At 44.0% G+C, this 21,445-nt stretch overlaps 1 protein-coding gene across 1 annotated transcript; it reads right to left on the reverse strand.

Moving 5' to 3' along the window:
* Window positions 1-1,922: 1,922 nt before the first annotated feature.
* Window positions 1,923-20,219, reverse strand: LOC150053792 (pancreatic lipase-related protein 2-like). Its single transcript, XM_090345788.1, has 13 exons — window positions 20,189-20,219; window positions 19,847-19,895; window positions 19,226-19,377; window positions 17,727-17,852; window positions 16,588-16,725; window positions 15,849-15,960; window positions 14,504-14,611; window positions 13,119-13,238; window positions 10,984-11,102; window positions 8,199-8,328; window positions 6,217-6,331; window positions 5,189-5,350; window positions 1,923-2,037 (listed from the first exon to the last, which is right to left on the reverse strand). Exons 2-13 carry the CDS (start codon window positions 19,893-19,895, stop codon window positions 1,974-1,976), a joined length of 1,395 nt encoding a protein of 464 aa, XP_090201914.1. The 5' UTR covers window positions 20,189-20,219; the 3' UTR covers window positions 1,923-1,973.
* Window positions 20,220-21,445: the final 1,226 nt, after the last annotated feature.

Below are 21,445 nucleotides of genomic sequence, written 5' to 3' on the forward strand. Positions count from 1 at the left end.
TGATGGGAGCCCAAACTGGCCAGGAAAAGCATGCAATAGTTTCTCTGTTGCCTAAGAGAAAAGACAGAAAAGTCTGGGAGAGGTTTTTTATACCCTGCATTAAAGTTAAAAATCTAATATAGAAGAAAGTGGATGCCTAGAAATTAAATGTGCATGCTTGACTTTTGTCATTAAGTTGTGTCTCCGGTGATAATAGCTTTACCAAATTTATTCCCTTGGTTGGGAAACAATGATGCATGTTTTGAAATTTGATTTTGTTGTTTTATAAATTGTTTTAGCTTTATGGTTAGGAAAAAACTCTCATTTCTGATCTGCAGCAAACAAAAGTAGAACATTAAATTGTTTAAGATCCAATCAAAGGCTCTCTGCTGAGTGGCTCAATATTAAAATAAAAATCAATTCAATTTTTCTTTATTTTGAACATGATTTGTCACAAATAGCATCCTAATAGATAACACTGATTATATGTAATTTAGATATACTGAGCACCACAGCTTGAACACAGTTGTCATTAAGGAATTTGACACGTACACAGGAGAACAATAAATGTCAACTGAAATATATACCAGCCAGACAGAAATGGAATGCTGAAATGAGTGCTGTTGACACACTCTATACTTATAAGTGATAATAAGCAGTCTAAAGTAGCCTGCGTTTTCAAACTAGAACTCTTTTTTTTAAATGTTGTCATTTAAAATATCTCCTATTTCTGAAGGTCAGGAATAAATGGCACTATTAGCATTAAAAGCTAGTAAAAAGAGAAAGCAATTTGTTATTCATTTAACATCACATTTTATGAAATAGCTTGGTAAAGTATTCATTATTTTCTCACCCCACGGAAGCTGAGAAGATGCAATGAAGATGGCTGATTCCTGATAGATGACTTTCTTTTATCTCACCTTGGTTGCTGCTAATATCTTGATTCAGTAAAATCATTATGCAGCCAATGCCTGGGCAGGAAACTTCTGTGAAATCAAGTGATCCCACATGACTCTGGTCTCCACTGGTCCAGTAAGGTGTTTCCCGGGTCTGCATCATGTGGCAGGGCAGTGTCCCATGGTTCAGGGATGATGGTGTGGTTCATTGTGACAGATGTAGGTCCTCAAAGGTAAGGGAGGGAGGCTCCTCCCATCTGCATCTCAGCAACAATGGCCACAAAATAAGATCAGAGGCCAAATAGAGATGTAGGGTCACCCAGGAGGGGAAGTCACCTTTTACCTGCCACAGGTCCTGAACTCCAACTGTAGTAAAGTTCTTTCACTGAGTTTCTGGGAAGTTTTCCTGGGTTTTCTGGAATTGGTCAAGTTTTATCTTTTAAATTTGAATTAAAAAAATCCAAACAAGTGCTGCTCTTATATTATGTCCATCCTCCAACCATTAACTTTAAAAAACTAGGTAGGCAACTCACATAGTGTAATTCCTTAAGCAAAGTCAAAGTTCCACAAAATTAATACCAGGAAATGGGAACTTTAATGGGTGAGTTAAGGGGAGAGAGGGGTTAAGGGGACAGGAAGGGTAGATGAGTAAAGAGATGGAAGGGAATGATGAATTCATTGTATATCCTTCCTACAAATGTAAGAAAGTTGAAGGGAGGGATGGGTTGGGAGGAAGGAGTAAGAGTGTTGAAAGGCTGATATTGACCATGACCCATGACATTCATAAACTGCTTTGTTAAATGTCAACTCCTTTGTACAACTTTTTAAAGATGAAAAAAATAATGCCCTTTCTAAGCAGAGTAGAAATCATCAAATAAGGAAATAAAATATATTTACACAGGTCATACAAAGTGTCCTGAAAGAGATATGGTAAAGTGAGTATGGGGGAAGTTCCAGGGACTGTGATCAATTTGGCTCCAAAACCAATAATCATTTCCAAAATGTGACCTTAGAATATTGAGAACACCAAGCTAACACAACCACAGCCCAAGCATTAAAACATTTTATTACCATCGAGACGCAAGCTGTCCCATGCTTTTAACAAGGGTAAAGAAGCTGTGATTTGTTTGGAGGCACGGTCTTCTTACCGCAAAAATTATGCCTGTGGAAGCAAACAGTTATAGCATGAGACTCACTTGCTGATGGAAACATGACTTTGAATGAGTCAATAGTATTTAGTACTTTCTGACAGGTCCAAGTGATTTGTTTTGCCAATCCTAGGGCTTATTCTCAGGGCTCTGAGTATTGTCCTTGGGCTTTCTCAAGGTTAGAGCTCTATCACTTGAGCCTTAGCACCACTCTACCACTGGGCCAAGCTCCCAACCCAGGGCCAAGTGATTCTAAGAAAACACTCTGGACAGCACCTTCCATGGGTTCTGATTGCACCAAACTACAATAAACCAAAACTTGGAACTCAGAGAATCTAGTGGGGCTTCTGCTTTGGCCTAGCCATAGATTCCAAGATTCAGCAGTGGCCTAAAGACTAACCCAGAAAGTACATTTTTTGTTGAATCAAGATGCCAGAGGGCCTCTCATATACTCCTGGGAATATAAACTGTGACAGCTACTTTGGAAATGATCTAACAGTTCCTCTAAAAGCTAAAGCAAGTGCTGGTAGCTTACTTCAGTAATCATAGTTACCTAGGACGCTGAGATCTGAGATTTCAGTCAGAAAAGGCTTATGAGATGATCTCCAATTAACCAGCAAAAATGAAAAATCAAGGTGTAGCTAAAGTGGCAGGACACCAGCCTTGATCCAAAAAGCTTAGGAATAGCATCCGTGCCCTGAGTTCAAGCTTTAGTATCCACAGGGAAAAAAAATCAAAGGTTAAACAGTATTACCTATGATGCAGCCATTCCATGCCTCGGTATATTCCCAAGAGAATAAAAACACAGATGCGCATTTGTATTTGGGTACTTGAAATTGGACAGGGAAGGGGGGAAAACCAAGAGAGGGGGTGGGGAGGAGGGTAATGGGGACCAAGACATGTGGAAGGGTATCAATGTATGTGAATTAATGCACCTTCTATCTGGCAAATATCATGTAACCCTTCTATTAATTACAATAAAAAAATATATGAAAAAAAACACAGGTCCGCAGACACTTGAATATGAATGTCTCTGGCAGTATTATTCAACATCGTTGAACATAAAATGGGTAAACAAAATATACTATATGCATGTTTCAGTCTATTCATGGAGGCAACGAAATACTGTCACATGCAAACGAGTCTGCTAAACAACAGAAGCTGGACACAAAGGATTATAGTTTGTGGCTTCCATTTTTGTTCAAGCTAGGAAAAAAATCTATGGGGAAACAAAGTAGCTTAGTGTATGTCTAGGGCTCAGGGATAAGGAAGTGTAGATTAAAGGATGGTGATTAAAGGATTTAAGATTTCTTTTTGGGGTGTAGCGATTGCTACACAATTCTAAATACACCAAAACCCACTGAATAGCATACTTGATATGGGGGAGCTGTATGATATAGGAATAATGGGTCAGTACAATTTTTAAAAATTCTGGAAAGCTATCATTTTTAAGGGCATGGTCAGGTTGAGACAATTTTCAAGCCATGAGGTGTGCAATACTTCCAGCCATCTCTTTCACTTGCAGGCATCCTTGGCTAATGGAGCATACTAGGAACAAGTCTTCCTTTGGGATGTAAGTCTTCAATAAAAGAACCCTTACATGAAGGGCCGGGAGTTTGGCCTAGTGGTTAAAGTGCTTGCCTAGCATGCATGAAGACCCAGGTTCGATTCCCCGGTACCACATACATAGAAAAAAGCCGGAAGTGGTGCTGAGGCTCAAGTGGTAGAGCTCTAGCCTTGAGAAAGTCCAAGGACAGTGCTCAGGCCCTGAGCTCAAGCCCAGAACTGGCAAAAAAAAAACAAACAAAAAACAAAACAAAAAACCCCTTACATGAAGTAAAGACTTCAGTGATGGAGATATGTAATATGTGGTCTATATATCTCTGAGTTCCAGACATCCCACAATGCACGGCATCAACAGACTTCATGACTCCTCAGCTACCTGTGTGGCTATGTGAAGCACAGGACACAGTAAGAAGGACACTGGACTGGACATCAAGGACCTGGTTCCTGGTGTTTGCTGTTCAATCCAGTATTCAAAGCAACAGCACATCAGCTGTCACATCGGATCCTTCTAACATGTGCAGAGGAATCAGGATTTTGCAGTTGAGCAAGGGCCTAATGTATGTGTTTTATAGATGTCTGCAATCCAGGATTTTCCCTCTAGCTTTCATATGTGGCCTCAGACAAGTTGCTGGGTCCTTCAAATCTCATTTTTCTCATCTTAAAAAAATGAGAGCAGTTGAGAAATGACAACAGGATTTCCTGCAGTCTCTAAGCTCCCATTGCTTTCTGATGATCTCCTTTTGAGGTGTCTGTCTTCTTTTCTATATTTTGAAAGCAGCTATGTTGCTTTCCAACTGCTACCATGAACCATTCTCTTCCCTCAGAATGAAAAGGGTTTTCCATGGAGAGCCAAACTCCTAGAACAGGCTACATCGCTCCCCTCCACAGTCTCCAAAGAAAACCCCATTTAAACAGAAAACCACTTACAAATAGAAGCTACAAGTTCCTCCATGGTCTGTCTGTCTGTCTGTCTGTCTGTCTGTCTCTCTCTCTCTCTCTCTCTCTCTCTCTCTCTCTCTATATATATATATATATACATATATATATATATATATATATATAGCCAGTCTTGGGCTTGGGTTCAGGGCCTTAGCACTGTCCTTGGACTTTCTCAAGGCTAGCACTCTACCACTTGAGCCTCAGCACCACTTCCGGCTTTTTCTTCTATGTATGTGGTACCGAGGAATCGAAGCCGGGTATTCATGCATGCTAGGCAAACACTCTACCACTAGGCCAAACTCCCGGCCCTCTCCTTATAATTTGAGAGGAAACAATACACTGTATTTACCAATTTCTTGTCTCTAGGCAGTATTGAGAATATCTTGCTCCTGTTAAAGTGAATATTGCCTAAGAAAAATGATATTTGATTTTTCAAACGATGAGATGGAGAGTTGAGATGAGCATTTGGGAAGCCTGACAGGTAGGACAGGAAAGTAAAGGACTATTGGATATGCAGGATGAGGAGGTAGATGTCTAGGTGGCTGGGAAAGTGGAGGAGCAGAGGACTGGGTGGATGGGTAGATGGGAGACTGGACTGATGGATGGATAGATGGTGTATGGACAGAAGCATAAATAAAAATCCGATCATCAGATACTTACTCAGTCCCATCTCCATCTTGCACGATGATTTGAGAAGCCCCTATTTGGCCATGGGAGACTATGTCACTGTTTATCCAAAGGAACTTAACCTTCTGGATTTCTCCAACATTGCGGTCCACATCAATGATATGTGTGTGCCTTGCGTTTGGCTTGAGGGATCCCCTGAACATACAGACAGAAAATATCCTATCAGCTGATAGGATACATATTTCCTATGTATGAATACATAGGAAAATAGGAATACATTGTATCTCCAAGTAATGGCTTGATGTTGGCATTCCGCCAGTACCTGGAGTGACCCCATACATATCTAGAAGCTGCCCCCAAACAAATGTACTTTTTTTTTGCAGAAGATTCTACAAATTTCCACTGTGTTAGTTGCTCCTAGAGAGAAATGAAATATTTGGTATACACATGAGTTCTGTTTGCCCCAACTAATGTAGTATTTTTTGTTTAAAGTTGGCCCTGGTTCCGTAGATGCCATTAGTTACCACATCAAATGTCAAAACAATTTCTAACTCATATGCTGAGGTACTAAAGTTAGAGCAACTATAGAATCTAATTTTACCACATAGGTTATATAGCCACTCAACACATTATTGGCCAAGCTCCTCCCATACCCAACATAAGCCAAAGGTTGAGGCTAACAGTGCAACAAACAGCTGACCCTAGGCCTCGTGTGTGCCCAAGCATGTTTGGGGTACACACTGTCTCCCTCACCAAGGAGAATTTCATGTTCCTAGAACCTAAGCCATATGACTGAAAATCAAAACAGTCAGTGCATGACTCATTTTAAACACTGGATTCTCCTTTCTGAGTTTTACACATTCTCATTCGTAAAAGGTGATGATTGAAGGAAATGTGAAAACTGACTTCCTTCTCCCTACCTCTCTCTTCCAGGTTTTCCTTCCTTATTTCTGAAAGTCCAGGATTCAATGGTGGTGAGGAATAGATATTGAGATTTACATAGCAATTTCTATCCAGTTTTCTGTAGGAAGCATGGCATTTTACCTTACTATCACACTTACCTTATCACAATTCCATATTGTTTTGACTTTCCATTGCTTCCATGCAAAGCAATCTTGATGCTTCCTTTCAGTAACTTTTTCCCAGTCAGTGTGACTGACACCTTATATCTCCAGCCTGGCCAAAGAAATACAACCAGTCAATGATCTTAACTCACTGAACAAAATGACCCAATGGAGACATTGTTTTCCTAAGCTCTAAGTCCCCCATAGTGAGAGATTGGAGCCATTAGGTTTTTCCTTCCCATGGAGTTGGAGAGCAGGAACTTCAGGTCCTGGGTCTGGATGAGGACATTTGGAGGACAGGAGATGCTACAGTTCAGCGCAGTCAGTGTGTGTCCCGCTGATGAGGGCACCTGGCACTACACATGTTTCTTGAAGGACACCAGGTCCTTCAAATCCAGATGCTGAAATCCTAACTGCCAATGTGATAACAGTCGGGAGAGGAAACTTCGGGAGACAATTAGGTGACCCTTAAGAATGAGTTTGGCACCCATATTAAAGGGAGCCCGCAGGCTCTCCTGCCCTCACTGCAAGCTGAAGAAGAGGATGGCCATGCTGACGTGCTCATCCCAGACTCTAGGCCTCCAGAACTGGGAGGAAATGAACACTGTGGTTTATAATCACCCAGTGTATGGTATGTCATAGCCTGAACTGACCAGGGCACTGGGCTTCATGTTTTAGTCACCTGCCTATTCATTTGAGTTGTCCTAAAGAGGCTTATACAGAACTGTAGCTTCTGCCAGTCTCAGTGGTTATACATAGCACTTAACCTATAGCATGGGTTTGTTTAGTTACTTTCCAGCTGGAAGGCATTGAGATATTTTCCTCAGCCTTTTGCTATAATGCTACAAGTGAGTATCGTGGAGCTACTGTTAGACATTACCAAGCTATTATTATTTATGATAAGTATAGGATTATATGAGGTGTAATATATGAACAGTAACTTGTAAAATGCCATTTTTAGTGTGTGTGTGTGTGTGTGTGTGTGTGTGTGTGTGTGTGTGTGTGTGTGTGTGTGTGTGTTAGTTGGAGATAAGATAAACATCTCCATACAGATTTTGCCTAGACTGGCTTCAGACCTTGATCTTCAGATCTCAGCTTTCTGAGTTGCTAGGATTATAGGCATGAGCCACCAGCACCTGGCTTGTAACTCTTTTTTTAGTTCTGGGGCTTGAACTCTGGGCCTGGGTGCTGTCCCTGATCTCTTCAGCTCAAGGCTAGAGCTCTACCACATGAGCCACAGTTTTCTGGTAGTTAATTAGAGATAAGAGTCTCAGGATCTTTTGTGCCCCAGCTGGCTTCAAACTGAATTCCCCAGATTTGAGCCTCTTGAGTATCTAGGTTTATAGGCACGAACCACCAGCACCTGGCTTATAAAATATTTTAAAATAAATACTTAAAATATCTTTTATTTTTTCAAGTAAAAGCTATATTTAAAAAATTATTAATTTTGAAGCCTTAAATCACTCTTGGAAAATGAGATAGCTCCTGACCTCATACCACATCCAAAATGCATGATGGGAAAGGCTACTTTATGATCTGGACAGTATCAGAGGCTTGTTTTTGAGACAGAGTCTTGCTAAATGTTGCCTGGGTTGGCCTTAAATAATGGTGGTCTTATTTCCTATGTTGTATTTTTTAAATGGGTAGCTGAGCAATAATAACCACAAGTGTGTGTGTGTGTGTGTGTGTGTGTGTGTGTGTGTGTGTATGAGGCCTAGTGTGACAGAAGCTCATCATTTGTTGACGTCCTGTCTCATAGTGACATTGCCTCTGCTACCTTCTGTATCTATTAATCACTGCACCCTCCCTGCCTCAGAGTGGGTGCACATTCACCCAGCGTGGGTCGCTCACTATCCTTCCACTCTGATATTCATCAGGATCTTCAAGTTCTTGTCAATTACTGCTAAAGATCTGGACTAGTAAGGTTCCTGCCCTTTAAAAATCATTTGCAAGAATTTTTAAGCAAAATGGAAACTTACTAGTAAAGTTACCATGGCTGCCTGTGTTCAGAAAATAGGCTTGTTGCAGAGCATCAGTATTCCCCTCAAATTGGTCAGCATAGTGCCCCATTCTGCGGCATCCTTCGGGTGGACAGGGGAAACAGCCGTTCTAGTGGAAATAAACAACATTAGCAGTAGGTCTTTACCTCAGTCAAGGCTATCTCTCGCTCGCTCTCTGCATCTACTATATAAGTATCCACACATCCATCTCTCATCCATCTTCTAGTCTCCCATCTATTCTTCCATGCAGACCCGCTTCTACCTACCCATGTGCTCATGGGCCCACAGTCACAACTTGGGGTAGAACTCTGTAGGTCCTACACAGTCTATAACAAATTGTCTTGGAGACATAGATTATAGTAGGGAGATAACAAAATCAAAAGATGAAAGGGGAACACAAGACAATGTGTGAAGGTACAAGTAAATAGGAAAGATAGCAATTCATTTCACACAGAAGAGAGGGAAGATCCATGCTCTTCCCCTTTAATGTCAACTATTTCTCTACTTGATCCCCATCAAGTATGCCCTTAATGGTAATTCATTAACTGATGTCAATTCAGGTGAGTGCTTTATGACACAACACTACCACCGTTTATACTACCTCCAAAACGCACGGTCCACAGAGCACTTTCTGGGCTCTGATTCATGAAGCATCAGGTGTTGGAGGTTGTATTACCTCTCAGATTCTAACAGTAGCCAAAGTTACTCAGAGATTATGGGGATCAGAAATGAGGTCCTTTTGACCAGTTTTCCTTCCTTCCTTCGTTCCTTCGTTCGTTCGTTCGTTCCTTCCTTCCTTCCTTCTTTCCTTCCTCCCTCCCTCCCTCCCTCTCCCTTTCCCTCTCCCTCTTCCCAATCCTTACCCTCTCCATCTCCCTCTCTTAGTCTTCCTCCTTCTCCCTCTCCCCCTCTCTCTCTCTCTCCCACTCTCCCTCCTTTATCACCTGCCTGCTTGCCTTCTTCTCTTTCTTTCTCTTCCTTCCTTCCTTCCTTTCTACTTGAGACCAGCACTCAAATGTGCTGTCTGACACTTGCTTTCATTCATCAGCTGGCACTCTACCACCTGAGCCATGTATTCAATCTATTTGTTTTCTTTGAGAGAAAAAATATTTGAAATATCTGAGTTTTACCAACTTCATTGCAATATTCAGTTCAGTTCAGTTCATCAGTAGAAACTCAAACCATTTACTAGGCTTAATGTTGAAAAACAATATTACTTAATAACTTACATGGGAACAAAGTTCTTTTATATTACAGACATCTGCTAATATCACTTTAACCAGGCACCAAAATTTATGTTATCAAGTAATGGACAATGTGCTATTAAATGTTACACTGAGAAGGACTTAACATCACATACTGGCTCATAAAGAAATAATTTCACCAAACACCTGGCTTGGAATTCTCATAAGTACCTATGTCCTGTAAGACCAGAATCAAACAGAAAACACTTCCAGATCCGGGCGCCTGTAATTCTAGCTATTCAGGAGGTCAAGATCCAAGGATCAGAGTCAGTCTAGGCACAAAAAGACAAAAGGAAAGAAGGAAGGAAGGAAGGAAAGAAGGAAGGAAGAAAAAGGAGGGAGGCAGGGAGGGAAGGGAAGAATGTATGACAGCAGGAAGTCAGATACAACTTTAGGTAGTTTTTGGATAAGTGGAGATACTGAATTAGGTAGTGTTTGGGTAAGTGGAGACACTGGATACAGACTATATATTAGAACATATCCGAGTGTCAGCTGGGCTCTGGCAGCTCACACCTGCACTCCTAGCTACTTGGGAGGCTGAGATCGGGAAGTCAGCTGGGGGAGAAAAGTTCAAGAGTCTACATCTCCACAGAAGAAGCTCACTGTGGTTGTGTCTGTCACCACAGCTTTGAAGAAAATAGGAGACTCACCATCCAGGCAGGAAGTGAGACTTTATCTCAAAAACAACCAGCTCAAGAAGGAACTAGAATTCCTATCTAGCAAGTTCAAGACTCTGAGCTCAAACTCCAGATCAATAATAATAATAATAATAATCCAAAGCTAAATTTCTTCAATGCTTTTTTTTCCCAAAGGTCAGGAACCATTTTATTTTATTTATTTATTTATTTATTTATTTATTTATTTATTTATTTTTGCCAGTCCTGGGCTTGAGCTCAGGGCCTGAGCACTGTCCTTGGACTTTCTCAAGGCTAGAGCTCTACCACTTGAGCCTCAGCACCACTTCCGGCTTTATTCTATGTATGTGGTACCAAGGAATCGAACCCGGGTCTTCATGCATGCTAGGCAAGCACTTTAATCACTAGGCCAAACTCCCAGCCCCTTCAATGCTTTTTTTTATAGGAGAATAGGCTTACTCTTAGGAGATTAATGTTGAAGCATTTATGAGTAAAGTGTCCCAACATTTTGATTTGACTTTTGCAGACTTCAGAAACAGCATAGGCACACAAGCTATGTATACGAAATGCTCACAACTGGTGTTTGTAAGCACCCATTGGTAAGTGAAAAGAGAACTCTCTTCTTTTAGTGCTCTTCTTTCAGTCTCTGTGTAGGCCAGACATTGTCCTAAATGAAAACTTGGAATCTGAGAAGGGGCGAGCACAGCTATCTCTGTAGGGTCCCCCCATACCCCCATCTTCCTCACTCTCCAGGAAGAAAGCTCTGGAACCTCAGCATCTCCATGGCTTCCTGATGCCACATGCATCAATTTGTTCTGGTCTAAGCCATAGGGACAAAGTATAACAGCAGGGCCACTGTCACCTTCAAGGCCCTGTGTGACCTACCTCTTGGAAATCCTTGTAAGAAGCACAGGGGTAGCCCAGGAAGTCATCGGGGTTGATGATGCTGCTAGTGTAATATCTGTAGCTTCGTAGGTGGTTGCAAGCAACAAAATCATCTGCTACTGGGAAAGCAAAGACCACAGGAACTAGAGGAGGCCTTTCACCTCTGAAGTGGGACTCATCGGACAGAGTGGGGAAGCATTTCCACACTTCCTGGGTGAGTGTGGCACTCAACATGGGAATGAAAACTCAGAGCCAGGAAACAACTGGGGAGGGGCAAGCGCATGCTCAGAGGGCCAGACACACAAGCCATTAGCCAGAATTTTTGGATTTTACTGCCCAGGCTACGCAATCCTTTCTCTTGATTACACTGAGCAAAACGCACCTCTGGCTACTCTTTTCCCTGAATTTTATTTACCAACTTTTGCTTTAAACCCGTCATCTTCTTCCCCCCACCCCTAATTTCCTACACTACTTGGTATAAAGCTTGGCATGGAGTAATCCACAGTGACTGGAAACCAGACTGGGGGTCTGGCAGGCAGGCCTTCTACACCACCCCTTGAGAAAGGAATGCTCCTTTCTGGCCAGCATGGATTCTCTCTCCCAACCCCTAGCTCTGCTGGGCCCATAGCCCAGTGCCCTCCTACCAAGCCAGCTGGGTTCTAAATGCCCATACCAGTGCTTGTCATAAGACAACAGAACCTGTTTTAAACTTAATTGTTTCTTTCATCCAAAATTGCTGCCCAGGGTCTCCATAATAGAAGAGAAAGTAGATTCAATTGTCCCCAGACCCCAGTGCCTGAGTGACTGGAGCGTGACACAATAGGAACCCAGTCCAGCACTTATAGGCCTGTTCACTGTAAATTGCTTCTTTAATTAAACCTGGATTTGTTCCTATTATGTGTGCCCTGCTCATCATTTTGGGGAGGGAGCAGCTATTATTGAGATTCTGGGGCTCCTTCAGGGTGACCAGAATAGCCATGTCCTCCCAGGGGGTTGCTAGTGTGAGCCTGAGAGGTCCAAAGCTGTTTATTTGTCTGTAGACACTGGCTAATGCTTTACTCTGCTCACTGACATTAAGCACATGAAATATCACAAGCAATAGAGTATACTTAGTACCTGCTATAGGCCAGGCCCCGAACAGAGCACTCACATAGTCCTCAGCTATGGGAATCTTCTAGTTCAGGAAGATAATGACAGATACAATGATTCCTGACTTCCAGCTGCCAGTGGCTCATGCCTAAGGATTCTGGTTTGAAGCTAGCCTGGGCAGACAAATCCAAGAGTCCCTTATCTCCAACCACCAAAAAGCTGGAAGGAGAGCTGTGGCTCAAATGGTAAAATGTTCTTAGTTCAAACCTCAGTACTAGCACGCTCTCTCTCTCTCTCTCTCTCTCTCTCTCTCTCTCTCTCTCTCTCTCTCTCTCTCTCTCTCTCTCTCTCTCTCTCTCTCTCTCTCTCTCTGTCACACACACACACAATTACTGACCAATGAGGCCTGGTATCAGGGTAGGGGCACAAAGAATAACCAAAGGCCAGACAGGGTAAGCTACTATAGATAGGAGGTCACTAATAATCCAGGGTATAAATCCTCTCTAGAGGAACAGAAAGAGATACACAAGCCTAACCAGGAGATCCTGTGGGTCCCCAGACCTCTAGGGCTTCTCTGGTCCCCACCACCCCACACAGAGCACAGTTTTCCTCTGCCTTCTTATCCACTCAGTGCCCTACTGTGGCTAGGACCTCACACCAAAAGCTGCAAAGAAGTTAAGGACTCCATTGGACAGTTGTTCAAGGAGCAGGTAGTGTGGCCAAAGTCAGACCTGGGCATTTGTCAGGGTATCCATTCAGTATTGGTATTGCCATCAGTATGGGAGATGGAAAACAGTTCGGGGCATGAAATCAGGGCCTTATAGAGGGCCTAAGCCAGAGTGGCCTTGGACCAGCGATGTAGCTTTTCTGACTTGCACTTTGGTATCTGTAAAATTCCACTAGATAGAGGAAGTATCTCACTGCACTGGTGTGAAATACCTGCTACAATAAATGGTAGCAAGTTTAGCATCATGATGGCCAGAACCATGCATTCTGCTTTCACCCCAAACACAGCAGCAGGTGCCTTGTTTCATTCATTTCCATACCTTTCCCGATTTCAGTTATGTCAATGGTGCTTGAAAGGATATTCTGCATACATCCCGGCATCTCCACTCCTCCATTTGGAAAGAAATCCAGATGGCCCATTTTTTGCCTCATTCCAAAACCTAAAACATTTGAAGCAGAGATAAGCAAGAAGGTTAGGGGTCCCAAAGTTAGATGCTGGCTACAATGAAATGCTCAATTTATTCCAACAAGAGTGCCTTTTGGCAAATTTGTCCCAGCCACCGCAACCTCTCTTTCTAATTCCTAAGTTCTCAGAGATTGGAGTTTGGCACGATGGTGAGGGAGTGTGCACGCATACATCTGTCTGTCTTGAGGCAGCTCTGGTTAATGGGTAAGGTTCAAGTTCATTATTTTACTCTTTTAAAAAGTTTCGTGTCTACTCCATATTGTTACAGGGAGATCACACGGCATTTTATTGTCCTGTGAAGTGGCACATTATTACAGCTTTGGTTGTTGAAACACATGGAGCCATAATCAGATCTTCAACCCACTGATAAAGATCTCTGTGATTTTGAGCAATTCTTTAACTGAGGAGCCTCAGTTCCTCAGATGTGCAACTGTGATATCTATTTTATTAGGGTGTTCCAATGAGTTAAAATATATTTGGGGGGTGGTAAAAAAAATAAGGCCAGACACCAGTGACTTATACCCATAATCCTCGCTACTCAGGAGGTTGAGATCTGAGGATCACGGTTCAAAGCCAGCCGAGGCATGAAAGTCCACGAGACTCTTATCTCTTAATTAATGACTAGAAAACTGGAAGTGGAGTAGTGGCTCAAGGGGTGGGGCAGTACTTGAGCTGAAGAGCTCAGGGATAGCACCCAGGCTCAGAGTTCAAGCCCCATGACCAATAAAAAGCAAAAATAAAAACTTACTAAGGTATTATCATGATCATTATGAAAGACACACCCTATAATCAGCAAGTCTCTTGAGTGGTATGGAAGAAGGTATTGAAAGAACATTAACTTTAGAAGAATTAAATGATGAGATACATTTAGTCTACCACATGGCAAGTTGTAACCAAAGCTATGACAAAACAAGACCAAAAAAGTCCTTCAAAACTTAAATTGAAATTTTAAATGTAAATCAAATAGTAAATCTACCAGTTTGGATCTTGGTAGACTAGGGAAAAAATGTAGGATCAAAGACTAATTGATCACCTCTGTAGACAAGGAAAGGGCCTCAGGCTGAGACAGCTAGCATGATGGTGATGGTTACATTTCCACTAGTTGATTGCCAGACTATTCTAGTAGTCAACCATTTTGAGTAGCCCTTTTGCAGTTTATGAGTGTGATGAGAGTGGACCATCTGGACCCAAGGCTATCAGTGGTTGCCTGGCACTAGGAGGTGGGACTGAGGAACTCACCTATGAGAGAAATATCTGTGTGAATCACATCTACAAACATGGCATCTGATGGGTCCAGTCGAACCTCCTCAGGTGTGTCCTTAAAACATGGCCCTGCTGGATCCAGCCCTGAAAAGGAAAAGATAGACCAGTTGTGTATCCCAAGAATTACTGAGACCTGCACCTTGCACCACAGATGGACCGTGAGGATTTTTGGGTAAGGGATTTACAATATAGTGACTTGTTCTGCAGACTGGATCTGCTTGGGGAAGAAGAGGCCAGGAAAGAATGGCTGGGAAAAGGGGCACTGGTGGTTAGAGAACATTTGGAAATTGTTAATGTCTCCATGAAGGGTCTAGGTGGGACCCTTGCTTCTCATTTTCTTTCTCCTGTCTAACCATCTGCATGCATGTTATCATTTGGGTATTGTTCTCAGAGGCTAGAAGCTCTTGGTCTTTGTGTCTTTTCTCACACTGTCTTTTCTTTCAACTTTTATCCCCGCTTCCTCCCCTGCATACTTCTGTCTACCAAGATCACAGGCCACCTCTTCACTGAAAAATTTGACTTCTCCCCTTTCAGCCCATCCTAGCCACTTACTAAATCTACTTTGACATTTATTTGCCTGCTTAATTTTCTGCTTCCTGGGTTAGACAGTGTCTTTCCTTAAGTTTGGCTATGCCCAATGCATCTTCAAAGAGGAGCAGAGGCTGAGTTGGTGTGGTCTGGATTCTAATGACCCATATTCTTGCCTTGGCTTGGTCAGGTTAAATATCTCCCTTCATCTAGAAAGTGGGAGTAAGGCCATGTCTCTTTCATGGGAAGGAACCTGTCAGGGATATCTATACTCTGAATAGTATGCTACCCAGTATCCTTCACTCCACCTCCCTCCCCAGTGCCCCAGCTACTGGAACCTGAAAGCACACATTGCCCAAGTTACTCATGGGCATGGCTGCTCATGAATAGTTATGCATATCTGTTTGTCACTATTCAGTCTGCCTAGTGATTTATTCATTCATTCAATCCATTTTTCCTGAGCTGCTGGTAGGTGGCAGACCTCAGTCAGAAACAGTGGCTTAGTCCTTTTTTTCCCCTTTTGGTAACATTGTCACATTCCACTAGGAAGAATCTCAAAGTCAGGTTTAATGTGATCGCTGTATCTTTCTTGCGCTGTAAGTGATGCCATTTGTAACTGTTTCTAGTACAACTTAAGACACACAGACCATTGTTAAGTCCAGGCTTCTCCTAAAATCAGTCTCAGAGGACCAGTAGGGATGCCCTCTGCCCTCTGTGTGGGGTGTGCATGGTCCAGCCGTCCACCTTGGAGACCCTAGATCTTGCAAGCAAGGTGGGCCCAGGGGAGCCCTACCTGTGATCCTGCCCAGGCGGCCCCCCAGCCTCCGGCCGGCCTCTGCCGCCACGTGCGCTCCCAGGCTGTGGCCGATGAGGTGAACTTTCTCCAGGCTGTAGTTCAGGTGAGACTGCGGACAGAGAGGGGGCGTGCCAGGTCCTAGGTCCTAGGGAGCACGCCAGGGCCCTTTCCAGACGCGAGGGGAGGATGACGCCCCCAGAACCTCCCCGAGCGGGTGTGCGGGGCTGTTGGACGCTGCGCTCTTGCGCGGGGCAACAGTGCTAACCAGCGGCCGCCTGGGCCAACTGCAGGCGGGCACCCAGGGCAGGGCGGGGTGGGCGGGGCTTGCTGGGGAGGGCGCCAGGCCCAGGCACTGGCCGTGGTCTCTGCCAACCCCACTGCGGGTGGGGGGAGCGAGGGGGAAGAAAGAGGGGTGGAAAGTCTCCAAGGGCTTTGACAGGATGAAGCCTTCTTTTGCAGTGAGCTTTACTCTTAATCCATTCCCTAAACAGCCTGCAAAGAAGGGCTTATTTCCAAAGGGAAACTGAGGGCTTGGGGCCACGTACCCTAACATAGGAAACAAAGGAAGGAAGGAAGGTTGTAGCTTCATCCAGGCATGAGAATCTGAGCTACTTGACCCGCAGCCCTGCCCACCCGTCCCTGTGCCCCCCACCCCTTCCCCACGCCTCTGGGTCTCTGAGTGCAAGATGGCACCTCCCTGCCTCCCCCTGAGGTGGCCCAGGCAGGGGTGGCTTACCAACAGCCTTTCCAGAAGGAAAGCGATCTCGGCGCCCACGACCTGAGTGTTGAATACAGCTTGGGGGTAAAATATAACCTGAGACCCGTGCTTCCAGTCCACACAGATGCAGTTCACCTGCTCCACCGTAAACATGTTCTGGAGGGAGATGCGCCATGGAGAAAAGAGAAACCAATCAATACGCAGAGGTCCCAAGAGTCACACCCCAGGGACTGGCTCATCATCCAGACCCTGGTGAGCTGTGAGGTTTAGTGTTCCTCTGACTCTGGTTACTCCACCCTCCAGGTGTTACTGTGAGCTGACTGTTCTCATTCTACTTCATACATGTGGAAAATGAGGCCTGAACGTCAGGTCTCACATGTGATTGGTGACTCGGCCAGGTCAGGAGGGTCACTTCCATCTGGGTGGCTCATGCCTTAGTTACTTAGGAGGGTGAGACCTGAGGATCATGATGGAAGCTGGCCAAGGCAGAGAAAACTCTTTGAGATGCTTATCTCCAGTAACCACCAACAAGCAAGAAATGGAGGTGTGACAATGCCCAGACCACATCCCATTACCAGCATGAGCACATGTGTGCATGCATACACACACACACACACACACACACACACACACACACACACACACACACACACCCCACTTGTTAGAACAAGAGAGCAGACTGACTCCTATTCCCACAATTTTCAACTCAGTTCGGTTTCTCAGTTGCACTAGCAGCATTTCAGGGGCTCACCAACCACATGTGACTGCTGGCCCCTGATTTGGACAGCACAGATAAAGAACATTTCTGTCATCTAGAATGTTCTATAGGATGGTGGTAAAATTTAAGTTAAAAAAAATGTCCCACAGGGGTTTTATGGCATCCATCAGGGACACTACTATTCAGGCAGTGTGGAGTCTCTCTATGTCTGAGTTTTGCTGACTGAACTCTGGGTCTCTTCAGCCTGCAAGGAGATGGCTGGCTCAAGATTGGTTGGTAAGGAGCATTTGACAGTGGATGCCACTCAGAGGCATTCTTTAGTGGTTTTCCTCTCTCCCTGGAGTATTTCCTCTCCTTGTTTCAAGGTGTTTGAACCTGGTATTTGCACTAGCTGGGAGCTGGTTGCCTCCAGAAGTGGCTAGGTAAAGGGGACACTTACCTTGCACATGTTTGTCAGCCACTTCTTATTTCCCCTGTCTAAGTAGCCGTGGATAATGAAGCGTGTCTTGCGGTCAACTTGGAAGTTCGAAGCCTCTATGGTGGCTAGATCAGTGCCAGTGATCAGCTGATTTAATTGGAGAAATTGAATTTAAGGTTGGTCTAAGTTGTGAACCTGTTAGAGCTACATCTAAGCTCAAGTCCAACAAAGTTGAGTCAGACAGGACAAGGGTTTCTGACCTGAAGTCATGAAGAATTCAGAAAGAATTTCACTATGTTCGTGAACCTCTAACAAAAGTCTAGTATTTCTTTAACTTGAAACACTACAATTAGCAACACCTGTAAGTTGAAATGGGAGTCATTTCATGTCACATTCTAGTTGTTGAAAAAAATCTCCAAGTGTCATTTATGCTATTAGAATTTTAACTTAGGACAGTTATTTTGACAACCCTTAGATCTTGCTATTTAGAGGGATGATAAAGTAGCACCTGTAAATATGTCTCATATTTATAGACATTTTAACATTTGGATAACTTTTCCAAATGCAATTGATTTCCCCCATTTAGACATTTGGAAAACATGTCCTGAGAAGGTGAAAGGGGGAAAGGGTCTTCCAGGCTGCAAAAATTGGGGGCAGGGGTAAAAAGGCTGACAGGAGTTACCTGTGGTGGCTCTTGTCAATAGCCATCTCCCCATCCCCTTCTAACCCCCACCTAAGCTATGTTTTGTAACTTCCTAAAAATCGTGTAACTTCTTGGAAAAACCTTGCTTATTTTGCAATGAATTATAACAGTTACATTCTCAGAATGCTTACGGCCACTTTTAAAAGATTTCTCCATCTCCACGGGTGTGTTCAGTGCCCTTCCACCAAGAATCAGGACAAAATGTCCGATAATCACACAACAACTACATTCATTCAGACTCTAGGATGATCCAGCCGTGGCGAGTATGTCACGTAAAATCATCCCACAGTGCGTTGCCTGGGAACTCTGTCAGCGTGCACACCTTAGCTGCTTGAATTGTTGGAAACCATACCCTGGAAACCATATTCCAGTCACTTCTGACCACCTGGAACAAGCTTTCACTGCTTCTTCCTGGCAGGCTCTCACTTTGAAGTTGTCCCAGGGACCTCCACTTATCTCTCTTCTGGCGCCTCTGTCTCTCATCTAGCTCTTCAGGAAGCCATATGCTTCATCACCCTCAATCGGAGTCAAGGGGCTTGAACTCCTTCCACTGAAAGGGAAAGGGCTCCTCAGAGTCCTGGGCTTTTTCGTGAACACTACTCTTCCTCCCTTTTTGCTTTCCCAATGCCGGGGTGGCCCTGAGGATAGAACCATCAGATGCATGTTTCTGTGTTGGCATCCACAGATGTCTTCAGATCCTCAGATCTAGTAGGGAGAAAGTCCTAAAGCTTTGAATTATGATGTAGGCAGCCAAGTAGTGGCTCCAGTATGGGGCCCAAACCTTCCCACCGTGCAGACATCCCAGGCCTGTTCTTACTTGGCGGTTGTTCGGGTTTTCATTTGTGTACAGGAGAAATCTGGTCCGAATACGCTTAGGGGACCAGGGTGATTTGTCCACAGGCAGAACAATTTCTGGGCATAGTTTGTCAACAGAAAAGCAGCCAAGACGATCATCACAGCTCTTTTCCCCTGGGACAGACAGACACAAAAACAGGATCCTTGTGAGGTTCTGGAGTGCAATGATGTTATCTCCCTGCAGAAAGACTCTTGAGGGTGGAACCCAGGGCTGGCCAAAGTCAGGGCTTACCTGTCCCATCCATTTGCCCATCTTTCTGGGGTGCTAAGAATGATCATTGTGGGGCAAAAGATGGACATTCTACACATGTACTCGCAGGCCCCTCCCTCTGAGCACCTGTGTGATTTCAGAGCATCTTTGTCTTCAAAAGAACCCTCTTCACTATGCAAGTCTGGGCATTGCTACACTGCCACCCGCTGCTGGAATCGGATAGTTCAGAGAGCTCAAGCTCTCTCAAACATCAGCGAATGCCAAAGAGTTACCAACTGTCTAACTCAGAGATGTTACTGATTCATCTTGGCATCTCTATGACATCCAGCCCACACTACCACCTTCCCCAGAGGGTTGGTAACGCATCCTCACCTCTCACAGTGGCCAGAAGGAGGAGGCCAATGGTCCAGAAGGGCAGCATCTGGATGGACAAAAACAGACACATATACTGAACATCCATAGGTCCATAGGGGAAGAACTCAGACAGGACAGGCACCCTGGAGAATGTCCAGGAGGCTGTGTGGCCTGAGCCACTCACCCTTGGAGTGGGAACCTGAAGACTGAGGTCTCCTAAGGTATAGGGGATTAAAGACTCCACTCTACCCTGGGACGCTAGTGTCGGGGATTTCACTGCTATGGCTTCCTCTGTCTGCTTCTTCACCTGCAGCCAGCCCTGCCCTGCCACCACCCCACCCAGGAAGCACCATGACTTACTGTGTTGCGCTGGGACTTTGTATCATGCCCAGCAAGTTGGCTTTGGCCTTTTATAATCAAGCTTTATCCTTTGGACTCCTTTGAGGAAATGTCAGGAAGGACAGATAGGGCTGCATGTACACACTTTGAACTATCATGAACACTGCAAGCCAGCACAGAAGGCTCTATTTATAGAGTCAAGTTCTAGCAGAGAAAACCCCAACTTTGGAGATGAGAATGTTGCTCGGTGGAGCTGAGTTTACAGGTTCATATGCCAAATGGTAACAGAAGAATGCCAGGCTATAGCATCTCCTTTTCTAGAGCCCCTTCAGTGCCAAGTACTCTACTCTCCCCATGCCCCCATCTCAACCACAGGTTGTTTTCACAGGTTGAATGATAGTCATTTGAAAACTTGCTCTTTAAAAGGTGTGTGTGTGTGTGTGTGTGTGTGTGTGTGTGTGTGTGTGTGTGTAGACATACATCACAGTCAATTGTGGGGTGGAGTAGGTGGCAACAGCTCCTGGCCCCAAGGAACCCAGACAATGGCTGGAAATGAAAGAACCCTTCAGACAGAAACACTCACACTCATAAAATAAATCCTTTTGATATCCATGTTTGCTCAGAAATAGTGCAGTCGATTTTAAGAGTGCTCCTGAGTTATCTTGGCTACACTTTGACTTGAAGATAAAAAGTGGAGGTGTTTTTTTTCCCCTTCAGAGCTAGAGGAAGTCCTGCTGAAAAGGCAGTATCACCTGCCGTGTTTAGATACATCGAAGGACCTAGATCTTAAGTTTACATCCTTAGGGCAGGTCAGTGGGTTTGGCAAATATATACTCCTGTGCATCTGCCTTGGACCAAGATTTCCAAGAGCCAGGCAGTTCTGTTAGGATCCTTTGACCATCTCTCTATTAACAATATTCACTCTAGTATCTAGTCCTAGTTTCAAGGATTCTAGAAATCTGTAAATAGAATGATACACCATGTATTCCTACAGTTTTGGGTTTTTTGGTCACTTACATGGCATTTTTCCCCTCTGATTCTCTTATGTATTACATGTATCACTTGTTAATTCTTTTTTTAAAAAGCTATATGGTATTGATAGGTTTCTGAGAAAAACATCTTGTGATTACTTATCTGTTCTGCTGTTTGTGGACATATGGGTTCTTTCCACTTTGGAGATGTTGAGAAAAATTAGGCCAGAATCAGTTCAAGTATTATGGTGGACACATGCACTTGGCTCTTGGGTTTATATCCAGGATAATTTTTAGGGTGCTGGAT

The sequence above is a fragment of the Megascapheus bottae genome, chromosome 15, assembly GCF_031878675.1.
Source record: "Megascapheus bottae isolate mThoBot1 chromosome 15, mThoBot2.hap1, whole genome shotgun sequence".
Classification (NCBI taxonomy): domain Eukaryota; kingdom Metazoa; phylum Chordata; class Mammalia; order Rodentia; family Geomyidae; genus Megascapheus; species Megascapheus bottae.

What these genes read in the sequence shown, in the direction of transcription:
- LOC150053792 (XM_090345788.1), bottom strand. Translation starts at nt 19,895, where the DNA reads ATGCTGCCCTTCTGGACCATTGGCCTCCTCCTTCTGGCCACTGTGAGA. An exon ending in GGCTGACAAACATGTGCAAG is followed by an intron (nt 16,726 to 17,726) that starts GTAAGTGTCCCC and finishes ATCTCCCTCCAG; the next exon opens with AACATGTTTACGGTGGAGCA. An exon ending in CATAACTGAAATCGGGAAAG is followed by an intron (nt 11,103 to 13,118) that starts GTATGGAAATGA and finishes TTGCTTTCCCAG; the next exon opens with TAGCAGATGATTTTGTTGCT.